The sequence below is a fragment of the Rhipicephalus microplus genome, chromosome 2, assembly GCF_043290135.1.
Source record: "Rhipicephalus microplus isolate Deutch F79 chromosome 2, USDA_Rmic, whole genome shotgun sequence".
Classification (NCBI taxonomy): domain Eukaryota; kingdom Metazoa; phylum Arthropoda; class Arachnida; order Ixodida; family Ixodidae; genus Rhipicephalus; species Rhipicephalus microplus.
Window position 1 is genome coordinate 39,090,076 of NC_134701.1, and position 25,636 is coordinate 39,115,711.

The 25,636-nt window shown below is 49.3% G+C and overlaps 1 protein-coding gene across 2 annotated transcripts in view; it reads right to left on the minus strand.

Moving 5' to 3' along the window:
* The window catches only part of SdhA (succinate dehydrogenase, subunit A (flavoprotein)), a 141,318-nt gene that overhangs the window by 71,952 nt on the left and 43,730 nt on the right, over nucleotides 1-25,636 (minus strand). For both annotated transcript variants that reach the window (XM_037420232.2, XM_075886388.1), the window contains one exon: nucleotides 10,436-10,600. In XM_037420232.2, coding sequence (XP_037276129.1) covers nucleotides 10,436-10,600 — 165 coding nt within the window. The remainder of the gene's footprint in view (nucleotides 1-10,435; nucleotides 10,601-25,636) is intronic.

Consider the following 25,636-nt stretch of genomic DNA (forward strand, 5'->3'; position numbering starts at 1 on the left):
TGCAGAGACCGCGTTAGCAAAGATTATGCCTACGACGGAAGGCGTCACACATGGCGCTCCAGCATCTCGAGACACGAACAGGGAGGCGCTGCCACAAGTTGCTCCGACACGCGCCGCAACTATAGGGGAGTCTGCAGGCAACAATTTGACCTCGAGCGAGGTACTCTTACAGAATGCGCTGTCAGTTATGCAGAGCCTCGTGAGCGCCCTGCAGAACACAGCGCAAACCCCCGTGCAGACTGTGCGACTACGTGTCAAGGTAAACATACCTAGCTACACGAGTCACCAAGACAGCAAGAGTGCCAACGAGTATCTTGACCGGTTGCTCCATTATCAGCAGGTGACTGGGCTTTCTGACGCCGAACTTCTCAAGCACATGGTTGGGTGTTGCTCACGGAGCAAGTGGCCCGATGGTTTCGACTAATCGGACATCGTGCACGCATGGTAGAAGAGTTCCGCGACAGCCTCGGCGGTGAATTCCTACCAGCTAATTATGAGTGGCGTTTGCGGAGAAAATTAGAGCTATGCACCCAGCATCTGAACGAATCCTTGCTGGGGTATGTATGGGCAATGAACGAACTGTATCGTCTCGCTAACCCTCAGGCCACCAAAGCGGAAAAAGTCGAGCGCATTGCGCGTCAAGTGCACCCGCTTTTTGCGATGCCCTTTAGGAAATGTAAGTTTGCAGACCTAGAAGAGCTCGCTATCGAGCCGAAGAGCACACAATGGGACATCCTCGCTGCGGGGTCGCATCGCCCACCTCCGCCCACAGCGCAGTCAATCGAACCTCACTGTGCGCGGAATGGCAGCGCGGTAGCCTCAGAAGGGTTTAAGGGTAACCCGTCAGAACGCTTCGCTGATGAGCACGCACCAAGCGGTTGGGAGCTGTCAGACCGCACTTTGGACTTCTCAATGTACGCGCTCCATACGGCCCGCGTTGCCCCCGCGCGTGACATTCCAAGGCCGGAGCACGCAGTTGACACGAGGCCTAACGAGCCGCACAACCCTGAGCGAGGGCCACCTGATCGAGGCGACTTACGATCGAACCGGCGTGGTTTGCGTGGTCCTTGCTATCGGTGCAGCGTGCCGGGGCACATCGCCTGCGAATGCGGCCGCAAACCGGGTCAGGAGTAAACGCGCGGTTCGGAAAACGGACGGCACCGGCGATGATCCACATTGGACCCGCGCGGCGATCAGTAATCACACTGATGCATTCGGATCACTTGCACGGTTGTCTGTCTCGCAGGCAATGCCGTAGACTCGCTCGCGCCTCTAATTAAGATAACGATAGCTCAAAAGAAGTTCGTAGCACTTTTGGATACTGGGGCAAGCGCTTCTTTATTTGGCGATGATGTGTTGCATCATCTCCGCGAGAACAATATCCGCTTGGGACAAAGCAACACCATTTTCCGCCTTGCTCAGGTACCGCACAATTGATCGGCGCAGCTAGGCCAGTGATCCGTTGGGATAGACGTGTGAGGCGATAATGTTTCATGCATCTTCCTAAGCTGTCAATGTCTCTAATCTTGGGTCGAGACTTTCTCGCAAAATCAGGTATTGTCATTGACATTGCAAATGCCGGTTACCGAGAGCGCGATGGAGACGCGCTAAAGCTTTTCTCGAAGGCCCCCGCATTGACAAAAGCATGCCAATTGCAGGGAGAGGCGTGAGTACGTGAGGAGGAAAGCGCGCCGAGAAAGCAAGTAACCGCTTCGCCAGAACAATGTGCTGCACTGTAGGGAAGGGCAGAGCACCGCTTTTGGTAGAGGTACAGAGCCTACTAGAAGGGGAATGAGCACAGCTGTCGTCGCTGTTGTACAAGTATGACGCGATGTTAACTGAGCATCCCGGCCGCACTACGCTGGTCAAGCATAGAATTGAGACGGGTGATGCACGACCTTGAGATGCAATCCCCGACCGATCTGCTTGGCTAAGTGGAAAGCACTTGACGCCACCTTGGACGAACTTATCGACACAGTTAAGAGGTCAAACAACCCATGGGGTTTCCAGGTAGTGGTAGTTCCAAAGAAATATGATACGTATCGCCTTTGTGTAGACTACCGCAGGCTGAATGTGGTTATAAAGAAGGACGTGTACCCTCTTCCCTACATTTCATCGTTAGTATCCAATTTAGGTGGGTTGAAGTACTTTACTACGCTTGATACTAGTTGTGGATATTTTCAAATTGAGATAGACGAGCGGGATAAAGAGAAGTCAGCTTTCACGTGCCACAGGAGCTTTCCCAATTCAGGAGAATGTCTTTCAGCTTGGTGGGAGCTTTCGCTCTGTATCCGAGGCTAATAGACCGTGTTTTAGGAGATGGAAAGTGGCAGCACGCACTCGCATATCTAGACAACATAGTGGTTTACTCGAAAACGTTCGAAGAGCACTTGTGCCACTTGAGAGATGTTCTAGAAAGGCTGAGGTCTGCGGGCATCATGCTGAACCCAAACAAAGCTCAGATAGCGGCGACCCGAATAACATTATTGGGATTTACGCTAGACGAAGGTCGCTTTTGCCGGACAAGGGTAAGCTTGAAGCGATAGTCAGCTATCCATCGCCGAACAATATCGGTGAGCTGAGGCGCTTTCTGGAGATGGTGAACTTTCACCGCCAATTCATTCCGGATTGCGCAGCAGTGCAGGCACTTTTGACGAAGCTCTTGAGGAATGGCGAGCGTTGGGCTTGGAGCCAAGAGCAGGAGGCCGCATTGCGTCGCCTCAGAAAGTTGCTCGCCAACACGGCTCAGCTGCAGCTACCCGATTTGAACAGGTAGTTTGTAATTCACACAGATGCAAGCGACCTGGGCTTAGGAGCAATTATGCTTCAGGAGCTTGGAGGTTCCCTCTGACCGATTGCGTTCGCGAGCCGTTCGTTGACGCCAGCCGAGAGGAACTACCCGGTAACCGAGAAAGAGTGTCTGGCGATAGTTTTTGTTCTAACCGTCCGCTACCGCAAGGGTGAGAACATTGCCGTGGCCGACGCACTATCACGTGCTCCAGTCCGACACGAGGCAAGTCACGCGACTAATTCGGAACAAACTGAGAGCGAGACACTCGCGCTAACGCAAACAGCGGAGCAAACGTTAGTTCGAGGTAAGAGCGTGAACCACGTAGAGGCTGTCGTTAGCACAAGCATTGTTTTCAGCAGAAGGGAACTGTTAGAAGCTCAGCAGAAATATCCATTTTGTCGAAAGGTGTTCGACGGGCTCCGGGAGCCAGGTGGTAGTGAGGCCACCACGCACATGGGGGCAGCTGGTACTGCTGTCGGTGCGGAGCGCTTGGCAAGAGCTGGTAGTGCTGTGAGCACGCTGGATTCATATCTGCTTGATTCTGACAGCGTCCTGCTGAGGTACATCCCCTCTGACAATGACACAAGTGAGTCATTCAAAGTCGTGATATCATGCACGTTGAGGGGAGCACTTTCTCACTACTTTCATGACTCGTGCATTGCCGGGCATGCGAGCCGCCCTAAGACTTACGTTGCGTCACCTCGCTACCTGGCCAGGTATGAAGCAGGATGTGATTCGCTACGCCTGTTCATGTTGTGTGTGTTGAAGCGTCAAGCCACTAGGCAGACGTCCTCCCGGCCTCATGCCGCCGATTAACAGTCAGACTCCCTAGCAAATCGCGGCATGTGACGTAATGGGCCCGTACCCCACAACTCCAAGCAGAAACAACCTTTTGCTAGTGATCACGGATCACTTCATTAAATGGGTGGAACTCTCCCCCCTTAGGAAGTTGATGGCTCGAGTGATCTTAGAAAAGTTGATGGAGGTTTTCACCAGGCTCAGGTTCCCTGGGCAGCTGAATAAAAGCAACGAGTCTTATTTCACGGCGAAGGTGTTTGTTGACACCTGCGCCTCGTTAGGCATCAAGAACAAGAAAACAACAACTTACATTGCTCAGTCGAACCCCACGAAGCGAATCAATCGCAACATCAAGCACATGCTTGTTGCATTCTCCGAGAGACATAGGGACTAGGATACCTATTTTCCAGAGATTGCTTTTGCATTGCGATTAACCATGAACCGATCAACTGGGAATGCACCTTGTTCTCTGAACCTTGGGAGAGAACTGCCAAATCTAATGGGGATTGTACTTGCGGATCGCAGTGGAGTGCCAGTGGCGACATCAGCACGCGTTCAATACGCAACGCAGCTACGCGAGAGGCTAGCGGAAGCTTTACATAAAGCTCGATATAATCTCAGCACTGCTAGGACGCAGTAGAAGGCGCAGTATGACCGCACGCATCGGAAAGTATACTACGAAGCGGGCGGTCTGGTGCTGCGGCGCCATCATGCTTTCAGCGATGGTAGCAAACAGCTTATTGCGTCGCTGGCACCGAAATGGTCTGGGTTGTATTGAGTGCAAGAAAAAGTCTCCTCGCTTTTTTATCGGCGCGCGAATATGAAAGGCAGACCGAGCGGCAGAACAGTGTATGTATGCAACTTGAAATGCTATGTGTAACGAGAGGAGCACGAGAACTACAGCCAGTTCCTCTCCAAGCCGCGCGTGGCAAGTGAGATCGCTCGACAGCGAGTGAGGAGCCCAGAACTGCATTACTTCCCGTGTAACAAGCGGAGACAACTGCGCACGGTAGTCCGCGTTTGATATGTTAGACGCAAGGTGCAAGGGTTCGCGAGCAACACATGTGCGATTGCTAACCTGTTCTGTTTTTTTTTTTTTTTTTTTTTTTTGTCGACTTCCACTGAACAGATGGAGAGCCGAAAGGGAAACATGTGCCGCCGCAAAAGCTCGGAAAGGAAACCACTCCTCTCATGGGATCACCCCAAGACCATCCATGTCGTCATAGTGGCCCCACCCAACAAAGCAATGCCTCTTCCAACCTACCCCATTGCCCTTATCATCAGGCCTTTACGCAAGAGGCGCCGGGTGACCAACCGCAAGCCCAGCTGGGAGAGCCAGCCACCTCGAAGCTGCTATCACAAGCACAAGCCAACCTAGCCGACCCCCGGTTTTCCGGCACCCTTGGCCTCTGTTACCTCGAGGACATGGCGTGGCACACCAAAGATGAGACTCCCGAGCCTGCCAGACCAGTGGAGCTGTGACCCAACGCCGCAGCCCAGACCATGCTGGAGAGGGTAGCCTGGGGCCAGTGCTGAAAGAGACTAGTCACTGACTGGCCACCCCCCCAGTCACCACCAATGACCTGAGTGGCAGGAGTCAACGAGGCGCGGTCCGGACCAGAGTTCTACCGGCACCAAATCCAGGACGACAGTAACGGAAGCGAAAGCGACAGCAGTGGCAGTAACGGTGGATGAGGTGACAGCGGTGACGATAAAGGCCATGATGCAAGTGGGCACGGCAGCAGTGGTGGTGGCTACATTTAATGCAGCCGCGACAAATGGGGGCACCGGCTGCACTTACGGCAGAGGGCCAACCACAAGAGGGAACGGATTAGGACGCACTGTTCTAGCCTTCCTCAATGATGAATAACAAGATATTCTCATGTTGCAGTCTTTGTCGTTCGGGGGCCTTCTTAAGGGGGGAAGATGTGGGGATGCACGTGCGCCCAGCCTCCCTTTTCCTTTTTTTACGGCAGCGCAAAAGCCTAGTTGTGGTAACACCCCCACGGCCGGCGCTCGTGATTCCCCCTTTCCCGGCACGCGGAACGGGTCTCCCCTCCCTCAGCGAGAAATGGTATTATTCTCGTCAGAGAGAGGAAAACCAAGTCAGTGAACAAAACTAGCGTGTGGACGGGCGCATGTTCTCTCTGACACCAGCCTAGGAAGGAGGAGGTCAAACCTGCAACCCCCTGCGAGCCGAAGACGACAACGACCAAGGAGTAAGCGTCTATCCTTGTTTTCTGTACTATGTCCTCGCGACTTTTTCGCGCTATTGCCGACGCCTAGCAATAAAGTGTCGTTTTGTTGACCTAGCCTGTTGCCTTATTCACCCGCACCCATGTAGCTGCAATGAGACTAGCTACGGATAGGAGACGTTAATCGTGCAGTGTACAACTGTGTGCGGCTGAAACGTTAGCTAGGCTTCTGCCTCAGCCGTACATAAGACGGACTCCTATAGTTGCGAAGTACATTGACAGCATATCTCCTAATGTACAGTTGAATCATTCTGTAATGCCGTTAGTTTAAGGATGATACGCAAGGGTTGTGAGATGAATGACTTGGCATTCCTTAAAAAGCGATTGGACTGTGTCGGACAAAAACACACGCCCTCGGTCACTCAGGACGCCAGGTTACTGAGGTCACATATGAGATCACTCCGTTGATCAGTCAGTCGTCGTCGTCCGCACCCGCCACTGACGTCCTCCACCTGTCCCGTCTGAAACCATACATCTCTGCACATGATGCTACTCTCCTTTAGGTGCCGAGACGGCGCTACCGGGGGCGGGGTTACACGACACTGGCAATGAGAGAGCACTAGGTAGACGACGAAGACGAATGCGATCGCGTTCGTTTTGCTGCTGTTGTACCTCCATCTTGGCTGCAGCTGCCTCTGACTCTCCCTGTATATTTTGTAAATATATTTATTTCATTCATTCTCTCACCCCCGTGACAATATCATAGAAACACTGCAGGAGCACTACAAATTCGACAGAATAAGTAACATTCGCAATAACAACATGTGCTGTGCATGCAGCAAACGGGCAAATTCGTTGCTTGCTCGCAGTGCTCAACAAAAAGTCCTAAAGAGGCATTGTGACTTTTTTTAGACAATGGCAAAGTTTCTCAGTCATTACAGACACTGCGGTGCCAGTATCAACTAATGCAATGACAGGTATACCTTCAACAGACACAGCAACAATGCTGGAAGGGGAAAAACAAAGTCTTGTGGAGTTCAAAAGATCCGCAGCTCTTGCCTCCGGAACTGCAGCTTAGTTTTCCTCGGGGACACAGCGAGGTCAACGTAGCATAGGGGAAAGGAAACGGTGCTGAGGTGAAGGCGACTGGTGTCTGTTGAAGTTCCGACGAGGTGAAAATGAGTCCATGGTGGCAAGCAGGCTCGATACAACAGGCTCAGGTCGCGGAAGAAAATCGTAAGGGTTGGGCCGGACGACCTCACGCAGGAAAAACTCACGCCGTCAACAAAACCGTGCTACTTGACCCGCACATCCACAGGCGAAGAGTAGGGGGCGGTTGCCTTTAAGTGTGCCATGTGTTCTGAAAGCTTGGTGGTGGTCGGGAGAAAGGACGGGCAGCCTGATGCATAGGCTGAGGCCATGCGACAAAGGGGCAGGTGGACGTAGGCACTTGCGACAGGCAAACGTCGGGGTCCGTTCAGTGCTTCGTCATAGGTCAGTGGAGCAGCCACAGGTGGTACGTGAGCTGTTGGTCGCACCTCGGACACTTGCACCTGGACGACTCGCTGTACTGAAGGCAGTAAAGTAGATGGGGCGCCTTCGAAGGTATAATTCTTGAGAGACAACTGGCATGCGACTTCTCATAAAAATTGCATGATCTCGAGAAGCAAAGTAGAGCGGTCTACCGCAATGCCAGCCGACTTTACAGCAGAGATTGTTGCACATGGTGCACTGGCACGACGAGTAGTGTCACACTGTTTCCAGAGCTCATCATAGCTCTGACAAAGCTGGATCACTTCCGCTACTGCTTGCGGGCTCTTGGCGATGAGCATCTGCAATGCATTGTCAGTCAGGCCTTTCAAGATGTGCTTAATTTTCTCAACTTCTGTCATGGCCAAGTTGACACGCCAGCAAAGGTCGACTACATCTTCGATATAACTTGTATAATTTTCACCATTTTGTGGAGCCCGAGTACGCAAGCGCTAAACGGCCAAACAAATCCGCAAACGCCGTTTGGAAGTCCTACCAGGTGGGAAGGTTCCTGTCATGATTATAGTACCACAGACTGGCGAAGTCAGTCAAATAAAATTGGGTGAATGTAAGCTTGGGCACATCGTCCCACTTTTTGCGCATGCTCACCCGGTCGTATTCGTCGAGCCAGTCTTCAACGTCCTTGTCATCGGTTCCCCTGAAGGTGAATCGCGTTGCCCAAAAGAGCCGGGACAGACAGGAGCTGGTGTAGTTGGAGCCGAGGCGGCCGCCTGCTGGTCGTTGTCCGTAGACATAGCAACTGGAGGCAACGTACAGTTTCACAATTCCAGGATTATGCGGTACCCAGCACCTCCACCAGATAAAATGAGGTGTTTAGGAGTGGCACTCCTTTATTTACCAGAAGAGCAGTCACAACAAGTGAACTGGTAATGGCGGAACCAGCCTGTGCATTGAGCCAACCAAACGTCGTCTTGACAGTCTGAGTGATACCCTCTGCCTTTCTGAGTCGCACTCATCTTCTTCACTACAGTGTCAGTTTTTGTAGAGCAGTGGATTGTGGTACAGACACAAGCACACAAATGGCATAAAGCCATTACATATTGCCACATTCCTTCCTCAAGTTTTGCTATCGTCCCATTATGCTGTAAGTATTTCACAGCGAAAACCACGCCTGCAGTGCTCGAAAACTTTCAGGACTGTAGTTGATTATTTTGTTACTATTACATGCACAATGTGAACATAACAGATTGTTATAGAACGTATGTGGTTGCTATAGATAACACTGAAATATTCGACGACACATGTACAAATTCCAACACGCTTCACTGCTTGCGAGTTTATTGATGGCCGACTCACTGTTCGCCGCTATCAGTCCCATCTATATTCCAGCTGCTGCATGTTGTGCACCCTGTTATTAGTTTCGAAATGCTTGTCGACATTGCCACCTAATACACTGCCAGAATCTTTCCTGCACTTAGGAATAGACAGAAAGTGACAGCGTAGGACATAAAATTCTTTGTAGCAGACAGTTTCGGCACTGTATTTTTCTGTTGACAATGCACAACTAAGGAAACGCGAATTTGTATTTCGTAGTTCCCACTATCCAGTGCGTAGTTATTCCGCATTCCTTTATTATGATTGTTGGGATATAACGTCCTGTAACCACAATACAAATACGAGAGACGCTGTAGTGGATGGCTCTAAATATTTAAACCGCCTGGGGTTCTTTAACATGCATCTTTTCAATCTACGTACATGGGCCCCAAGCATTTTTAGCCTACCCCAAAAATGCAGCTGCCACAGCCAAGATTCGATCCTGCAAGCCAGCAGTGAAGCATATAAGCACTAGAGCACCGTGGTGAATTATGTTTCATTTTTAACAAGTACGCATAATGCGGTTTATTTTTTAATTTTATTTATCAATACTATAAACCAAAGGTTCATACAGGAGTGGGCATACAAACAGTTCTGCCAGAGCATCGATTGCAAAAAAATATATATACAAAAAAGACACGCTCTGTCAGTAAAAAAAACAAACAAGGAAGCAATACCAAGAACCATATTGGGCATTTCAGGAAAAGCCACTTCAAACAAAACTGAAAGGTTTTAATGCATTTAATTAAATATTCATGATGTCATACTCAGCACCTTGTTGATGGTTTCAGATAGTGACATATCACTGCATCCCTACAAACCTAAATTTAGCTACACTGTCATTTCCCAGTTTTTACAGTGATCCCAGTTTCTTCCCAGTTTCCCAGTTTTTTTTGATATTCACCGCTTTCAATAAAACATTGAACATGTGTTCTCGTCGATACCGTGGTGATATGTGCTAAATTATACAACCGTAGATCATTTTGCTTCTTTAGAAGACAAATTTTAAAATTGGTAGCAGATTCTGCAATCACACCTGTAAAAACCCGGGCCACCCTGTGTATGTGACGTAACCGCCTACTCTTCTTCAAAAACCCGCCTTTCCCAGCAGACGAATGCAGTTCAGTTTTGTCAGCTGGATACAGCTTGTTAGCCGTCGTTGATGTCAGGTCTTACAATATTGAGCAACGAGGAAATCAATTCGAGGCATGTCCGATGCTTCACGCACCGATGGGTCGAAACCAAAAAGCGATGCTTACGCGTTCAGATAGCAGCTACAATCATCGTTGAACTTGTCACTGGCAAGTTGAAACGAGCTGGCACAGCTTCATTCCACGTCGGATGACATTGCCAACTTGCTTTTCGTGCGTAAGAAGTGGCACGTGAGCTATGTTACACCCTGGCGAGCTGTGGTGGGGTGTACCGGATCTCGTAACGTCACCGGATTCTTGTGACGTCATTGGATACCCTCCATGAATGACCAAGCATCTGCCTGTTTCGGTTTCTGTATTGACTCGTCGTTCATTGCTCAACTAAATCATTGGCGAGTGCCTGTGCAAAATGAACCACCCTAGCTTTTGCAGGACTGTCAATACTATTTGAAAACGGCATTACTTCAGTATGGTCCTCCTAGTATTTTCCTTTTATCTAATTCTCTCTCTCCTTCACGTTTACTGATCTATGGTTACGTATGCAGGACACTAAACCGAAGACATTTTGCTTAGTTACAAGACGCTACTGCACACCTCAGGTGCACGGACTATTGGTGGGTGTATTGCCCCCGTACCTGCCCGTACAGGGTGTGCAGAAGGGAGTGACCCGTGCGGTCGGCCACAGCACAGCACCGGTGGGCCTGTCCACCCTTGCCAAAGTTGTACGACTGGCCACCAAAGGCCCGCTGGTAGATCTTGCCATCCTGTGTCCGGCTGAATGGCATGCCGTAATTCTCCAGCTGCATAGGAAAAAAGATAAGCCTGGTCATGGCCAAGGACAAAGCCTATTGGGCCTGGCTTAGACAACTTTACATATATTATTGGCCTGGCATCAGCAAGTACACCAAATAAAAAAAAAATGTATAAAGTTTTGCTGTAAGGGCAGAGCAATGAATGTGATAGCAACAAATTAAAATGCTACGCGAAGAAAGGCAATCAAGTCGAAACATGCGGCGTGCTGCTCAAGACAAAAGAACGCACACAGGACGAGCACAAGCTAACAACATTCACAGCTCAACACTCAGCGTGCTGTGCTCACTCAAGGGACATACGAAACATAAACGCACAAATATACACAGGATGAGGGCGAACTACCTAGTGCCGCAGTTGTTACTTTGCTGTGCTTGAAAAGCATGCTCAATTCACAAATGGAGACTGCAGCGAGCAAAGTGCCTTTTGTGAGCCCTGTAACTACTACGCGATCATTCTAGTGAGAGCCCAAGACGTACAATTCTCAAACAACACAACATAAGCGCGCGTGCACAGGGCGACCACGCACCGCAGGGCAAAGTACATGAGCGGGCTGCCAAGCACGCCATCTCACAGTAGCTAAGAACACGCTGATATTTCTCCCCCCCCCCCCCCCCCTTAAGATTGGCATACCGCCAGTAGTAAATGGTGTATATAAATACCTTGCTGTTACTATGGCAAAGGACACGAGCTATTCGCGACGAGATCGACTATAGGTGAAAGCACCATCCTTGCAGCAGTGTGAATAGGTGGTCAGCGGCGCGTATACAAATATGCGTAGTAGCACTTTGCTGCGTGTGGCTTTGAGCCGATTGTCAGCGAATGAAATGCGTTGACGGCAGTTTACAGGTAATGTTTGCACTCCTCTCTGCCAATCAACACACACCATGCAATGTTACTATGACTACCAAGTCACGCTCACCTTGGCTGGCTGACTGCGCGCTTTCGCACTGAATCACGCTTGTGCTGTATTGTTTGTACGCATTTCGCTTATGTTATGCCTAGTACGCACTCCTCTTGCCTGACTGAACTACTTATTAGCATCTTGCTCATCTGAATACTATAAAAGAAAGAGAAAGAAAGGTACCTCTCATATCGGTGCGACGGGTTCGATTCCACTGTTCGCACCGAACACGCATGCACATTTTATGCCTCATTCTGATTCCCATGAAATGTGGGACAGTCGATAAGTCTAGACAGGAAAGCTTCGTGGCTGAAAGCGCTTTGCCTTACATTGATGTTTATCACGTACGCACATGTTCGTGCACCAGTAAAGCGATCGTAAACGCATAAGAATTCTGGAGAAGGCTTTCATCGAAGGATTACGTGCATATTGCCACTAGTACAAGTTCTGCAATTATTATTTCCATAGATGCTGGCAGGCTTGTATGTGCCGCTGTTCAAAAGAGGACGAAGATGCACTTGCAGAGAAAAACAATGAAGTCGTATTGCCGTTGGTCGAATCAGTCTGATGTCCTTGTGTGCTATTATCTACAGGTTGCAGTTACAGTGTAACGTGACACTGGTGGAGGTGCTGGGTAATTGTCTATGCACTGTTACCACGAGGAATATCTCGGCCCCAACATCGACGCCTTGGCAGAAACGGCCGACCTTCGACGCAGTCGGCGGCAACTAGGCCTCCCACCCCAATTCAGCCCTCTTCCGGAATGCTCCAGAACCATGGCAAATGCGACAACTGCAAGCCAGACTGAACAGAACGTGACTCCGCCAGCTCCACGGCCACCAGCCATGAAGCTGGCCCAAAACCCCAAAGCCCTTCCATAGGGAGCCCTACGAAGACGTTGAAGACTGGTTGGACCAATACGATCGAGTCGCCGTCGCCAACGAGTGGGACGAGCACCGGAAACTGAGGTATGTCTATTTCTACCTGGAGGGTTCAGCGCGTATTTGGTTTGAGAACCACCACGCTGCCCTGACAACATGGCCGGTGTTTTGCATTCGGCTGCGGAGTACGTATGGTAGCACCGACCGGAAGGAACAAGCAGAACCTCTCCTCAATTCTCGCAATTAAAGACCGAATGAAAGCTTGGCCATGTTTGTTGAGATGTCTCGTCTGTACCGCCGAGCTGATTCTGCAGTGACGGACGACAAAAAGGTACGCTTTCTGATGCGAGGTGTCAAGGAGCAACTGTTTGCAGGACTTCTACGAAACCCACCAGCTACCGTGGCGGAATTCCTCCGTGAAGCAACAACAATGGAGCGAATGCTAAGACAGCGGTCCTCGCAGTATGAGTACAACCTTGCATGTTTGTCAGTTCCCTTGGCAACACCTAACGTCATGAGCGTGAGAGACCTTGCTGAGCTAGTCCGTAGCATTGTACACAACGAGCTGAAAAAGCTCCGCGCAGTGCCTTCACAGCCTCGAGTGGCTGCTCTGACAGACGTCGTCCGTGAAGAGGTGCGGCAGCTGGTATGACCATTAGTGGCACCTACAAGCGAAGCTCCTCTGCTAACATATGTGGAAGCTGTACGCACTCCTGCACCGGCAGCCAGCTATTTTCCCCGACCGACCAGCCTGCAGACGCCGCAACACTTCTCCAGCCTGCCGCACTATGAAAACTTACGACCGACTTGCCTGCAGATGCCGCAGCTTCTCGGGCCCACCACACTATGACAATCCGTGACCTAATATGCGGAAATCTAGCGTGTGGCACGCTTTCGACAATCTGCCACTTTGCTACCACTGCGGTGAGCCAGGTAACTTGCACAAGGAGTGGTCGTACAGACAGATGGGCCTACCTGGATTTCAGCAAGACGCTAGTCGGCTCATGAATGGGGAACGACCCCGCGCTATCGCAGAATACTTGGCGAGTCTACCGTCTCTGAATCTTCAGCGACGCCCATCACGCTCTCTGTCTCCTCGACGCTCTACGTCCTGGAATCAATACTCTACTTTTGCCGATGTTGTTGCGGGACGATCCACTAGGTCCCCAAATCCACGCCGGAGAAACTAGGATCAGTGGCCTCCTGGGATGAGACCGCTGTTAAACTATTGTCAAAACACCCTCCTCCGACCCATCTACAGACCTTCGATGATTCCTTTCAGCCGACACCTCTCATCGCAGACGAACTTGCCTCTGCTGACATTGCCGTTCTTGTCGACAACCATCCGGTAACTGCTCTAGTCGACACCGGCGCCGACTACTCAGTTATCAGCACTGAACTTGTGGCTAAACTCAAAAAAGTTATGACTCCTTGGGGGCATAGACCAAACCTTTTTATAGCAGGTGGTCATCTCTTGACACTAATCGGCAGATGCACTGCAAGGCTGCAAATCTGTGAGTCGACGTTCATGGCTTCTTTCGTTTTGCTTCCCGAATGCTCCCGGAAAGTTATCCTTGGCATGGATTTCCTTCGCGAGCACGGCGCTGTTATAGATCTTCGAAACCGCCTGGTAACATTTGCTGACGACTATGGTCCGAAGCCTAGAGATACTGATCGGCAGAGGACTGAGCTTCGCATTTTCGATGACACCGTCACACTTCCGCCACGCACCAGTATGTTCGTTATTGTACAGGGTGACATAGATCACGACAGTAGTGGTATCGCTGAAGCCAACCTTTCGGTGCTCTTGTCTCAGCAAATCTGCGTTGCCCGCAGCATAATTCATTTTAAACAAGGAACAAGGGACGCCCGAGTTATTGGTCACCAATTTTAGTGGAGCATACCAACATTTGAATCAATTGATGATGAAGCGTGTACGACGAATGCCCCAATTTCTGCAGCTGTTTAAAGTGACACCGCAGTAGCGGATACAGTTGATGTCAATCCGAAGCTGTCATGTGCACAGAAAGAGCAAATACGCTGTATCCTCCACATGTCCAGCTACTGTTTCGCGTCTACATCCACGATAAAGTAAACGCCAACCGCAAAGCACCGCATTGCCACAGAACATGCTGAACGACCCATACGTCAGCACGCCTACCGAGTATCACAAAAGGAACAAGAGGCAATACGTTAAGCAGAGGCTCAAATATGGCGTAATCCAACGATCGAACAGTTCGTTGTCTTCCCCCATCGTACTAGTGAAAAAGGACGGCACACTACGATTTTGCGTCGATTACCGCAAACTCAACAAAGTGAAAAAGAAAGACGTTTACCCTCTTCCGCGCATCGACGGCTCACTAGACTGCCTCCGACGCTCTCCTCTATGAATTTACTTTTCCTCTATGAATACTTCTCCTCTATGAATTGCTTCATACTTCTCCTCCATGAATTTACGCAGCAGCTACTGGCAGATCGATGTTGATGAACGCAACCGAGAGAAAACAGCATTCATAAGACGTGATGGTGTGTACGAATTCAAGGTGCTGCCCTTCGGTCTGTGTTCTGCTCCTGCAACATTCCAGAGGATGATTCCAGTGCTGTCCGGTCTGAAGTAGGAAGCATGCCTTGTTTACTTACACGACGTCATTGTCTTCTCCCAAACATTTGAGCAGCACTTGCAGCAACTTAGATCTGTGTTTGCTGCAATTAGCATGACAGGCCTATCACTGAAACTAAAACAATGTCATTTTGGTTACAACGAATTAAAGTTCATCGGCCACCTTCTTAGCCACGATGGTATTCGGCCAGACCTAGACAAAACATTGGCTGTTGCAGATTTTCCACCACCTGCCAACAAACACGTGTGCATCAATTTTTAGGCCTCTGCGCATACTACAGACGTTCTGTGCAAAATTTCGCAAACATTACCGAACCCCTCACTCGTCTGACAAAAGAAGATGTTCCCTTGGTGTGGGGCCCTGAGCGAAGACGCGCTTTCTCCAAACTCCAGCAGCGTCTCCAGGCTGAGCCCTTACTCAAACACTACGACGAAGATGCCGACACTGAACTACACACAAACGCCAGTAACATCGGCCTTGGTGCAGTCCTCATCCAGTGTCAAAGTGGCGTCGAACGTCCCATTGCTTATGCAAGCCGGATTTTATCATCTGCGGAGGCGAATTGCACAATCACTGAAAAGGAGTGCCTAGCTGTTGTCTGAGCAATAGCTAAATTCAGACCGTACCTGTATGGTAGCCCGTTCAGAGTTGTTACCGATCATCATGCGCTCTGCTGGTTGGCGAGCCTTAAAGACCCCTCCGGACGCCTGGCCAGGTGGAGCTTACGCCTTCAGGAGTTGGATTTGACAGTCATGTACAAGTCTGGCCGGAAGCATAATGACAGAGACTGCCTTTCCCGAGCTCCTCTTATGACAGCGTCAGGTGATCACGATCTCGGCGGCTGTTATCTCTGCGCCGTTAGTGTATCCGACTTGGCTGAACAGCAGAAGAATGATTCCGAGCTTTGACAATTTATCGAATATCTTGAAGGCCGTACGCCGCATCCACCACCAGCATTCGCCTGCTCACAGTCATCGTTCTGCGTTCGCAAAAATATCCTCTATAAAAGAAACTCCCACCCTTACACGACTTGAGTACCTGCTCGCTATCCCAGCAGTGTTACGAGCCGATGTCTTGCCGACCTGTCCCAATGAGCCTTCCTCAGACCACCTAGGATTCACAAGTACCTTGGCCCGGATTCGCCAAAACTACTACTGGTCTAAGCTCAATTGGGACGTGAAGCAATACGTAAAAACGTGTCACGAGTTCCAGCGCCATAAAGCACCACATTAGCGCACAGCTGGCTTTTTGAAGCCCGTCACTTCTCTGACACAACCAGTCCAAAAAATTGGCATGAATCTGCTCGGACCATTCCAAGTCTTGTGACAGCAACCGCTGGATTGCAGTCGCTACTGATTACATGACGGGCTACTGCGAAACGAAGGCATTACAACGTGGCACCGCGATTGAGACTGCCCACTTTTTTATGAAGAACATCCTCCTCCGACATGGAGCACCAGCAGTTGCCATAAGTGATCGTCGCACAGCTTTTACCGCCCGGATGATACAAGACGTCATGCAGCTTAGCGGCACAGTACATCGAAGAGCTACTGCATACCACCCACAAAGCAACGGCTTTACAGAGTGACTAAACAAGACGATCGCTGACATGCTATCCATGTACGTTGACCAAGACCACAAAAACTTGGATGACATCCTCCCTTACGTCATCACGTTCGCTTACAACACCGCTGTGCAAGAAACAACTGTATTCACACCATTCCGGTCGCTTCACGGCAGGGAGGTTACTACAATGCTGGATGACATGCTTCTACCAGGCAGCCACCAGTTTAGTGTCAAGACAGACAGACAGACAAAGAACTTTATTGGGTTCTGAGAAACGCTGCTCCTTTAGAGCAACGTCGCGGGCCGCTCCCACGTAGGAACGGGAAGGCCTAGCCTTAACGCCGCATCGTGGGTTCTCTGGACAGCCCGTAGTTGTGGTGGCATTTCTGAACTTCGTAAGGCAGAGTCCTAATCTTTTTCTGTGAGCGGACTTCGGCCCCGTAACGAGGGGCACTGCCAGAGCACATGTGCTAAGTCACCACAAACAAATTTATCAGACTGGCAGATGCAGCCCATAAGCTTGTAGTCGAACGAATCCATAAGCAACAATGCATCGAATCGCTGTGGTACAACGCTCGTCATCGCGATGTCTCTTACCAACCCGAAGAACGAGTATGGTTGTGGACTCTGTGGGGATCTGAGGCGTACCCGTGACCGTTTCGCGGGCATTCCGCCGCACGGCCACACCCTTTTGCTCTTTCTGCTCTGATAACGGCGCGTGGCGATAGATAGTGCCACGTGCAAGCACGGCACGCGGTACACGCGCGCCGAGGGAGCGCTCTCTTCTCCGTGGTCGGCGCCGGGTAAGCACGTGTTTTCTTTCATCCGCGTCCCCTTTGGGAATCGCTGGACTGTAGCCTGCCTGAGGTGGCCTTGGGCACCTCGGCAGGCGTATTTACTTGAGTGCTAGCTTCGATAGCGTACGCGAAGCCCACAGCAGTGCCTAGTGCTTGAAATGGTCGTACCACACCGAGCCGCACTTGCCGCAGGCCTACGCGTACGAAGTTTGCCCTAACACTCGCGACCAGCTCCAGTGGCCATCGCGAGAGTGCGCAGCATAGCCGCGAGGGACCTTTTCCCGACCGGCGTGTCAAAGCTCGCCACTGCCAGCTGCGACGTGCTCGCGGTTTCCCCTTATTGTGAACGTCCGCGTGCGGGTGCCTTTGCTCCCCGCGTCCCGGGAGCGGACGTTGTACTGTTGTTAGGGGTGCCGCCAAAGGCAATAAAGTGTTGTGTGTTTTGTATTGGAACACTGTGTGTTTGCCGTGCCACGCTAAACGCCTTATTAGTTGAGCGCGCGCGGAGCGGTACGCTACACACGAGTAAGTGACGGAGTCGCGGCCCTGTGGCTCGCTAAGCGTGAACCCGCGATGATCATCCGCTAGGGTGAGTAGCGGGGTCCCACAACTCCCATTCGACAACGGGGCCAATCGGAAAAGTTGTTACACCGCTATTTCGGTGCCTACAGAGTTCTCCGTCGTCTCAGCGAAGTGAACTACGAAGTTCTTGACGAGGACATGGCTCGTCAATCTCGCCGTTCATAACAGCCACACGTCGTCCATGTTTCGAGAAAGAAACCATTTTACCAACGCTGACTATTCGTCAAACTCCCTTGAGTAGACTTAAAGTGATTGTGAACATTCCCTTGTGTACTGCTATCGTATGTGTTTTTTTTTTTTTCATCTGGTAATTATGTTGTAACATCGGGACGACGTTCTTTGGGAAGGGGGGTTATGCCACTAGTACAAGTTCTGCAAGTATTATTTCCATAGATGCTAGAAGGCTAGTATATGCTGCTGTTCAAAAGAGGACGAATATGCACTTGCAGAGAAAAATGATAAAGTCATATTGCCATTGATCAAATCAGTCTGACGTCCTTGTGTCCTACTATCTACAGGTTGCAGTTACGGTGTAACGTGACAATATGACAGTGATAAAACAAAGGTCTGCTTATTTCATGGGAAGAACATGTTTTATTTCTTCAATTTTTCAATCGAAAAATGACCGCTGCCTTCCGCCAGTCAATAACAAGCCCACACAAACACTCAAGACAGCATAAAAATATATGACAATTTCCGTGAATTTATACTACAATTTTGAAAGGCCCACTTTCTGAATCAGTTTTGAACATTTGTGTTATTTAAATCATTTTTAAATCTAAGCACAGGAGTGTTTCAGCGTAAATTTCGTCCCAAGTTAAAAAATGCGACTGAAAAACTCCGTTTTATAAAGAGTTTAAGTACAGAAGTGTAACACTGATAAGATTACCTTTCTGAAGTAGTACCACGGCCAGATAAACATAACTAAAGCTTGCCGCATAGTTGATGAACTATATACAATGCCGTAGTTATACACTTAACAACAAGGGGAAAGTGCGTGGCCTAGAGCCTCGTTTACAACCAAGTCACTCAAACGCTGCATTTACCATTCAATAGTCTCATGTTTGAGACGATGCCAAGTGCATTTTACGAAGTGCTTAAAGCAGAAAGCGGCACCCACGCTGAAATCGCTTTGGTAAATGAAGGGTACCATGACAATACACAGCACTCTTGAAAGTTGCAAATCGCTGATTTTATTTCAATGCATTACCAGCCGAGCAAGAGCAAATGCTTTAATACGTCGTTTCAGGCATACATACAAGCAGATAAGCTCACGTTAACATATCGCAACAAACCACCCTTTGCGAACGTGCATGACGAACTACTCCCCCATGCAAGCATGACGTGGCTAGCAGATAACGCAGAAAGCAATCCACACTTCGCCATTTCGGCCAGTTGCCGCCAGGCTGCGACTCTGCGCGATCTCACAGCCAATCGTGGCTCAGAGGCTAACTAACCTTGTGTGCTTCAGAGCGAGAGGTCGCTTGTGTTCGATTTTGTGCCTCGCCAAAAATATTTTCTGAATTCTTTTTTTTCTCTGCGGCTTTTTTTATACATGTATTCTTTTAAGTAATACAGATTATTTCTTTAATACAGATTACCTATTATAATAGATGGGCACTTGTTTTCACAGCCAATTTCCAGGCCAAGGCAAAAAGATTTTGCCACTATTAGATCAGTCAGAAATAATTAGCAAAAGTAATATAATTAATCTTTTTGTTATCCATTTTCAGGTCTTGTTCATATGGTGCAGTTGTTCTACGCTGCCAATCATGAAAAGCCTAGTTTTTCAAAACTAAAAATATCGCACGTAGTTTCAGAGATCCATCGTAGAATTCCCAGGCTTCAATGCAGGAGAAAGTGAAACTGAACGCGTGCGCCGAAAAGGTGGTTCCTGTGCTGCTTCACACACAACTTTCCCTTTACTTAATCGCAGCGAGAAACGTGACTAAACTGCCTCAGTTTCGCATGCGTTCATACTTTCGTACTTCGTGCACCGTGCAGATGACATCCAGAACTCATAAAATTGAAGCAAAACAAACAGGTGAGCTAGTTGGTACTGATACATAATGACGTAAGAGTAGCACAAAAAAACAAAGCAGTAATGGAAATGACTTTTTACTTTTTGGAGCATACTTTGGAGCAGGAAAAGTACTGCCTTGGAGCAGCCATAAGTGTTTTGGGAGCAGAAAAATATGCTAGTTTAGAGCAGCTACAGGTGTTTTAGGAGCAGATATTATATTTGCCACACATTAATTGAAGTTCAGAGCATTCTCGAAGCATCTCGTAACTACTAATATATTTAACAAACAACAATAAATGTAAATTTCATGAAGCAAGCAATGGAAGGTTGTCAAAAATGTGCTGTGAAATGAGCTACAACTGAAAATACCAGTACTTGCAGCAGAAATCAAATCAAACAGGAAAAGCTGAGCGCCACATTTCGGAAGTAACCACAGTCCCATATAACTGTTGCCAAATAAGCTGTAGGTAATCGGTATGAGATAAAAGTAACCAGGCTCATTTTCATATCTCAGCTAACTAGCCTGAAGTCTACTGAAAAAAAAAAAAAAAACTGCCAAATGAGCTATACGCCTAATATGCCAGTTCTTGTCACACAAATGAGATCATAGCCAACAATGACGCACGCTAGTAGTATACCGGGATGATACAGGGTTCATAGCACCCAAGTGAAACAAAATTCGAGGGTTTTCAAGGACTTTTAATGACCCAACAAATACTTTTCAAGGACCCTAAAATAACACTTGAAACTGCAGGAAATGACAACACCACTCCTTACAGCATAAAAATTTGTACTTTATATTATTTGTATGGTTGGCACAATTGAATTCACTCAAGTTACCATGTACTATAGTCGCTTTAGTGTTCCCAATGTGTTTCGTACTCTTCCTATGACTTTTAAGGGCAGACTACCCCATTGGCGACATGAAACTCTTTCTACATGGGAAGACTTTGCCTGATGCAAGTTTAATGTATTTCGGCGCTTGAAATAGAGAACGAAGACAATCTGCGCGCCAATAGTCTCGTGAAAAGGCACAGCGACCAAAGAAGATGACGTGCTTTTGTTTCTGTCTTTGCTCTTGGCTTCTGCATAAAAACTAGCTGTGGGTTCTCGGACTCAACATCTCGGTGGTCTGCGTACGTTGAACCACGACACTGGTGGAGGTGCTGAACTGCAAGCCTGCCGATGCTCTACACCCCATCTGGGAGCCGTTCTTCAAGTCCCGACACGCAGTCACTCGTTACGACACCAGTGCACCGATTCACCCGGCGGCTGCTAGGCCTCTCTGCTGAGCTGACTTCGTTAGATGAACATTGTACCAGGCATTTTGTACCTCTGCCAATGACCTCCGCCAGCCAGCCACAGATGGTCCAAGGGATATAAGGCAGCCCCGTTTCCAATCCAGCCCAAGTAACACTTCTTCAGCCACTTGTACCTGATCGCTTCAGTGGTGCCCCACATGAAGATGTTGAAGAGATGCTTGAACATTATGAACGTGTTGCCGACATTAATCAGTGGAATGCTCAACAGAAGCTCGCCCGCACGTACTTCACCCTCGATGACAGCGCTCACACGTGGTTGAGAATCAAGAAGGCCGTATATCAACATGGGATGAGTTTCATCAGCAGCTGATTGATAGATTTGCTAGTGTCGACCATCGAGAGCGGGCTCAGCCGTTGCTCGAGTCAAGACTTCAGAAACCTAACGAAACTGTGGCAATGTTTGCTGTAGATGTGGCGCACCTGTGTTGTCGGGCTGATCCCAATATGTCCAAGAAAAAGAAGTTGCATTACCTTATGCGCGGCGTGAAGGAGCAACTGTTCGCTGAACTTGTGCGCAATGCCCCAACTACCGTGGTTGATTTTATAAGAGAAGCCACTGCCATTGAGCGTGCTCTGCACCAAAGATCTGAGGCAATATGATCACTCATCCACTACCACCCCAATCAACGCCGCTTCAGGGACTCTGGACAATCAGCGCTCCCTACGTGACCTGATCAGAGATATTGTTCGAGAGGAACTTCAGAAGATTTGGACTCCGCCAGTGGATACACCAGTGACCGCCGTTGCCGCACTCGTTCGTGACGAACTTAGGCACGCTTTCTCAGCAGCTGATCTCAATCGCGAGCAGTGTCAAATGAGTTAGGCCGACGCAGTCCGCCATCCACCACCCATCCCACCTATCACGTCATACTACCAGGGACCTACAGCCGCACCTACATCGCAACCTTTGCAGGAGGCTTTCTTCAGACAACGGCCCATGTCTCTGATGTCTTCATGCCACCAGCCATCACTTGCCGCGCCTTACTCACCACCACAAGAGGACATGGGACGCCCACAATTTCCCAGAACGGACGCTTGGCACACTGTCGATCGGCGCCCCCTCTGCTTCAACTGTGGTGGCGCCGGCCATATAGCTCGCTATTGTTGATACCGCGTCACATCGCTTCGCCCGTTTCAGCCAGGGTACGATGGTCGCCGTGCCAACGCAGACTACATTGTTCGCCATGACGCTCCTGGTTTTCGAGGACCTCCAACGACATGGTCTGTCTATCACAAGTCGCTTCGCAATCGCCAGCCCAACTCTGCTTACTGGTCACGCTCTCCATACCCTGCAGACATGGCCACCGAATCGACGTACCTTGCTGACCTTCGGAGAACACGGTCGACCAGCCCTTACCGAGAAAACTAAAGGCGGCGACCTCTCAGGGTAAGGTCGCAGCCCAACCACAAGACTATAAGGAGTCTCCAATACTGTCGCTACAGAACGACGCGTCGCCGGCGAATATTACCAGCGACAAAACGGTGAGCGCTGGCCTCAATGCACTTATTCATGGAGAGCAAGTAACGGCCTTAGTTGATACGAAAGCTGATTTTTCCATAAGTCACAAGCTGGCCGATCATCTTAGAAAAGTAAAAACACCGTGGACAGGACCACACATAAGAACAGCGGGTGGTCAATTGCTGCTCCCTACGGAAAGATGCACAGGAAGAATCAGCATAGGGGATTCTTCTTTCGTCGCGACTTTCATTGTTTTCCCAGAGTGCTGCAAAGATTTAAGGGAGCACTGACATCAAATTTACTCATGTCAAAATTTTTGCGTCAACGAGAAGCTATCGGCTCCCTAACAGTGATTCACGACCTAAAACGCCTCTGAGTGACAAATGAGTATCTGTAATATTGATTAATATATTCGCTATCGAACGCGGTTCAAGATGGGTGGAAATCCCGCCAAGTTGTTGTGCTGGCAACGCTATCTGGCGGCCACGTCGAGGCCGCTGTATGGCTGATGACGCTTTCACAAAAAATGGTCACGTCACACTGGTGTTTCATCTGCTAGGAGCGCACGTACAGTCAGTCTAGCTGTGTCTCTGAAGGCGTAGACATGCCTCTGTCGCCAACATCGTCGTCCCCGCCATCATCTCGGTCAACATCGGCAAGTGTGACCCGGAATTGGGTATCGCCGTGATTTACGACGATCCTTGCTTGACAAGCTCCACGTTAAATGCAATGTATTTATCAGTCCCGGCTGTACTGTCGGAGCTCGGGAACACCAACCATGCACCTCACGTCACGGACGTTTAGCGAGTGAATCGCTGCTTTCAGCTGAAGCAGGGCACAGGGTAGGAATAGCCCCGGCCTGGAGAAGGCCTCGTACTGCCAGTGAAACCCTACTGGTTCGCCAACACAGGATTTACTCTGTAGCAGCTCGCCGCAAAGTGAAGGGAGCAAATGCGGTCGTTGTCGACAGGCGTCCAGTCCCTCTGTCCAACAGTGCGTACAAAGTCAACCCACTGGCTGCAATAAGGTTCGTGGCTTGAAAAGGCATGAAACACCAAGCACTTTCCGCCTTTTCCGCGCCTCGACATGCAGGTTGTCACTACCCAGTGGTTCCCCGACATTTTGGCATGCATTGTCACTCTTAATGACCGTACTCGCACGCAGTGGAGCGTAACACAAATCAGTCGATGCGACATGATGAATCGCATGCACACTTCAAGAGAGCATGGCTGGGAGTCGGCTCCAAACACACTCAGAGATCGTCGACGTCATCGTTACTAGCGTATCGTAACTCAGGATGGTATTTGTGGAATGTATCACACCGATCACGTAGCACTAGTGTCTATGTCGCAGGGCAGTGAACTTTGGTTTTTTCTCCTTAGCTTTTCTACGCTGTTTGATGTCGAAATAAAATAACTTCGACACGACGGACATCATTCAAATTTGGCCAAGAATACCTGTGCATACAAAGCGATTGAATGATGGGGACATCTTGATCTTGAAATTTGATGTCAGTGTTCCTTTGATTATATGGAATGGACTTACTCAGGGAGCATGGCGCAGTAATCAACATCCTGGACCGCGTGGTTTCGTTTTACAAAAGTACTTGTCTGACTGGTTCTTCATCACCAGAGCACGAATCCTTTTGTCTCAAAGACCACGACATAGTTGTGCCGCCTTTATCATGTGCCCTCGTTTCAGTAGCATGTGACGTACTATTCGACGATGAAGGAGTTGCCGACCAACTAACCTCGCTGCTTTTCACTCGCGGGATTTCAGTAGCACGAGGAATAGTCAATGTCACCGACGGCCTAACGAACTTGCTGTTGACCAATTTCACCTCCGAGCGACAGCACCTTCCAAAAGGCCTAATTTTAGCATATTTTGACGAGATAGCACATGTTTGTGACAGCTTTTCGGCACTCGAAGCTACGCCTAAACAAGACCCACATGACCTAGCACCTAACCTTGACATCAGCAATATTTAACTCAGCAACAGCAGGAACGCCTCCTTGCGCTGCTAGCCGAGTACCAAGACTGTTTTGCGTCGACCTTGAAAGTTGGCCGGACGTTCTTGACCAAGCACCCAATCATCACAGAGGACACGGCTAGACCAATCCATGAAAATCCGTACCATGTAGCTTCAAAAGAACAAGAAGCTATAGAACAGCAGGTAACAAAAATACTTAAAGACGACATGATTCAACTGTCAAAGAGCCCTTGGGCGTCGCCTGTTCTAGTCAAGAAAAAAGACGGCAGCCTGCACTTTTGTGTGAACTATCGAAAGCTAGATCAGGTGATAAAAAAAACATGTACCTGCTTCCCTGCATAGATGATTCAATCGACAGGCTACGAAACGTACGTTAATTTTCTTCCATGGACTTAAAGAGTGGATATTGGAAAATTGAAGACGACCCCAAGGATCGTGAAAAAAGTGCTTTCGCGACGCCGGATGAACTGTACGAATTTAAGGTCTTACCATTTGGCTTGTGTTCTATGCCTGCTACTTTCCAGCATCTCATGAATACCGTGCTCTCTGGGCTTAAATGAAGAACCTGCCTATTATACCTTGACGACGTCTCTGTGTTTTCTGCAACGTTCGACGAACACCTTGAACGACTGCAGGTGGTCTTGCAGGCCATACAGGCCGCAGGCCTGACGCTCAAGTCAGAGAAGTGTCACTTCTGCTTTGAGGAACTACAGTTTCTTGGCCATGTCATCAGTTACACAGGAGTTCGTCCAGATCCCGAGAAAGTTGCCGCCGTCGCACAGTTCCCAACACCAGAAGATAAAAAGGCAGTCGGGCGTTTTCTAGGTCTCTGTGCATATTATAGGCTGCTTATTCCAGATTTCGCGCATTGCCTCGCCTTT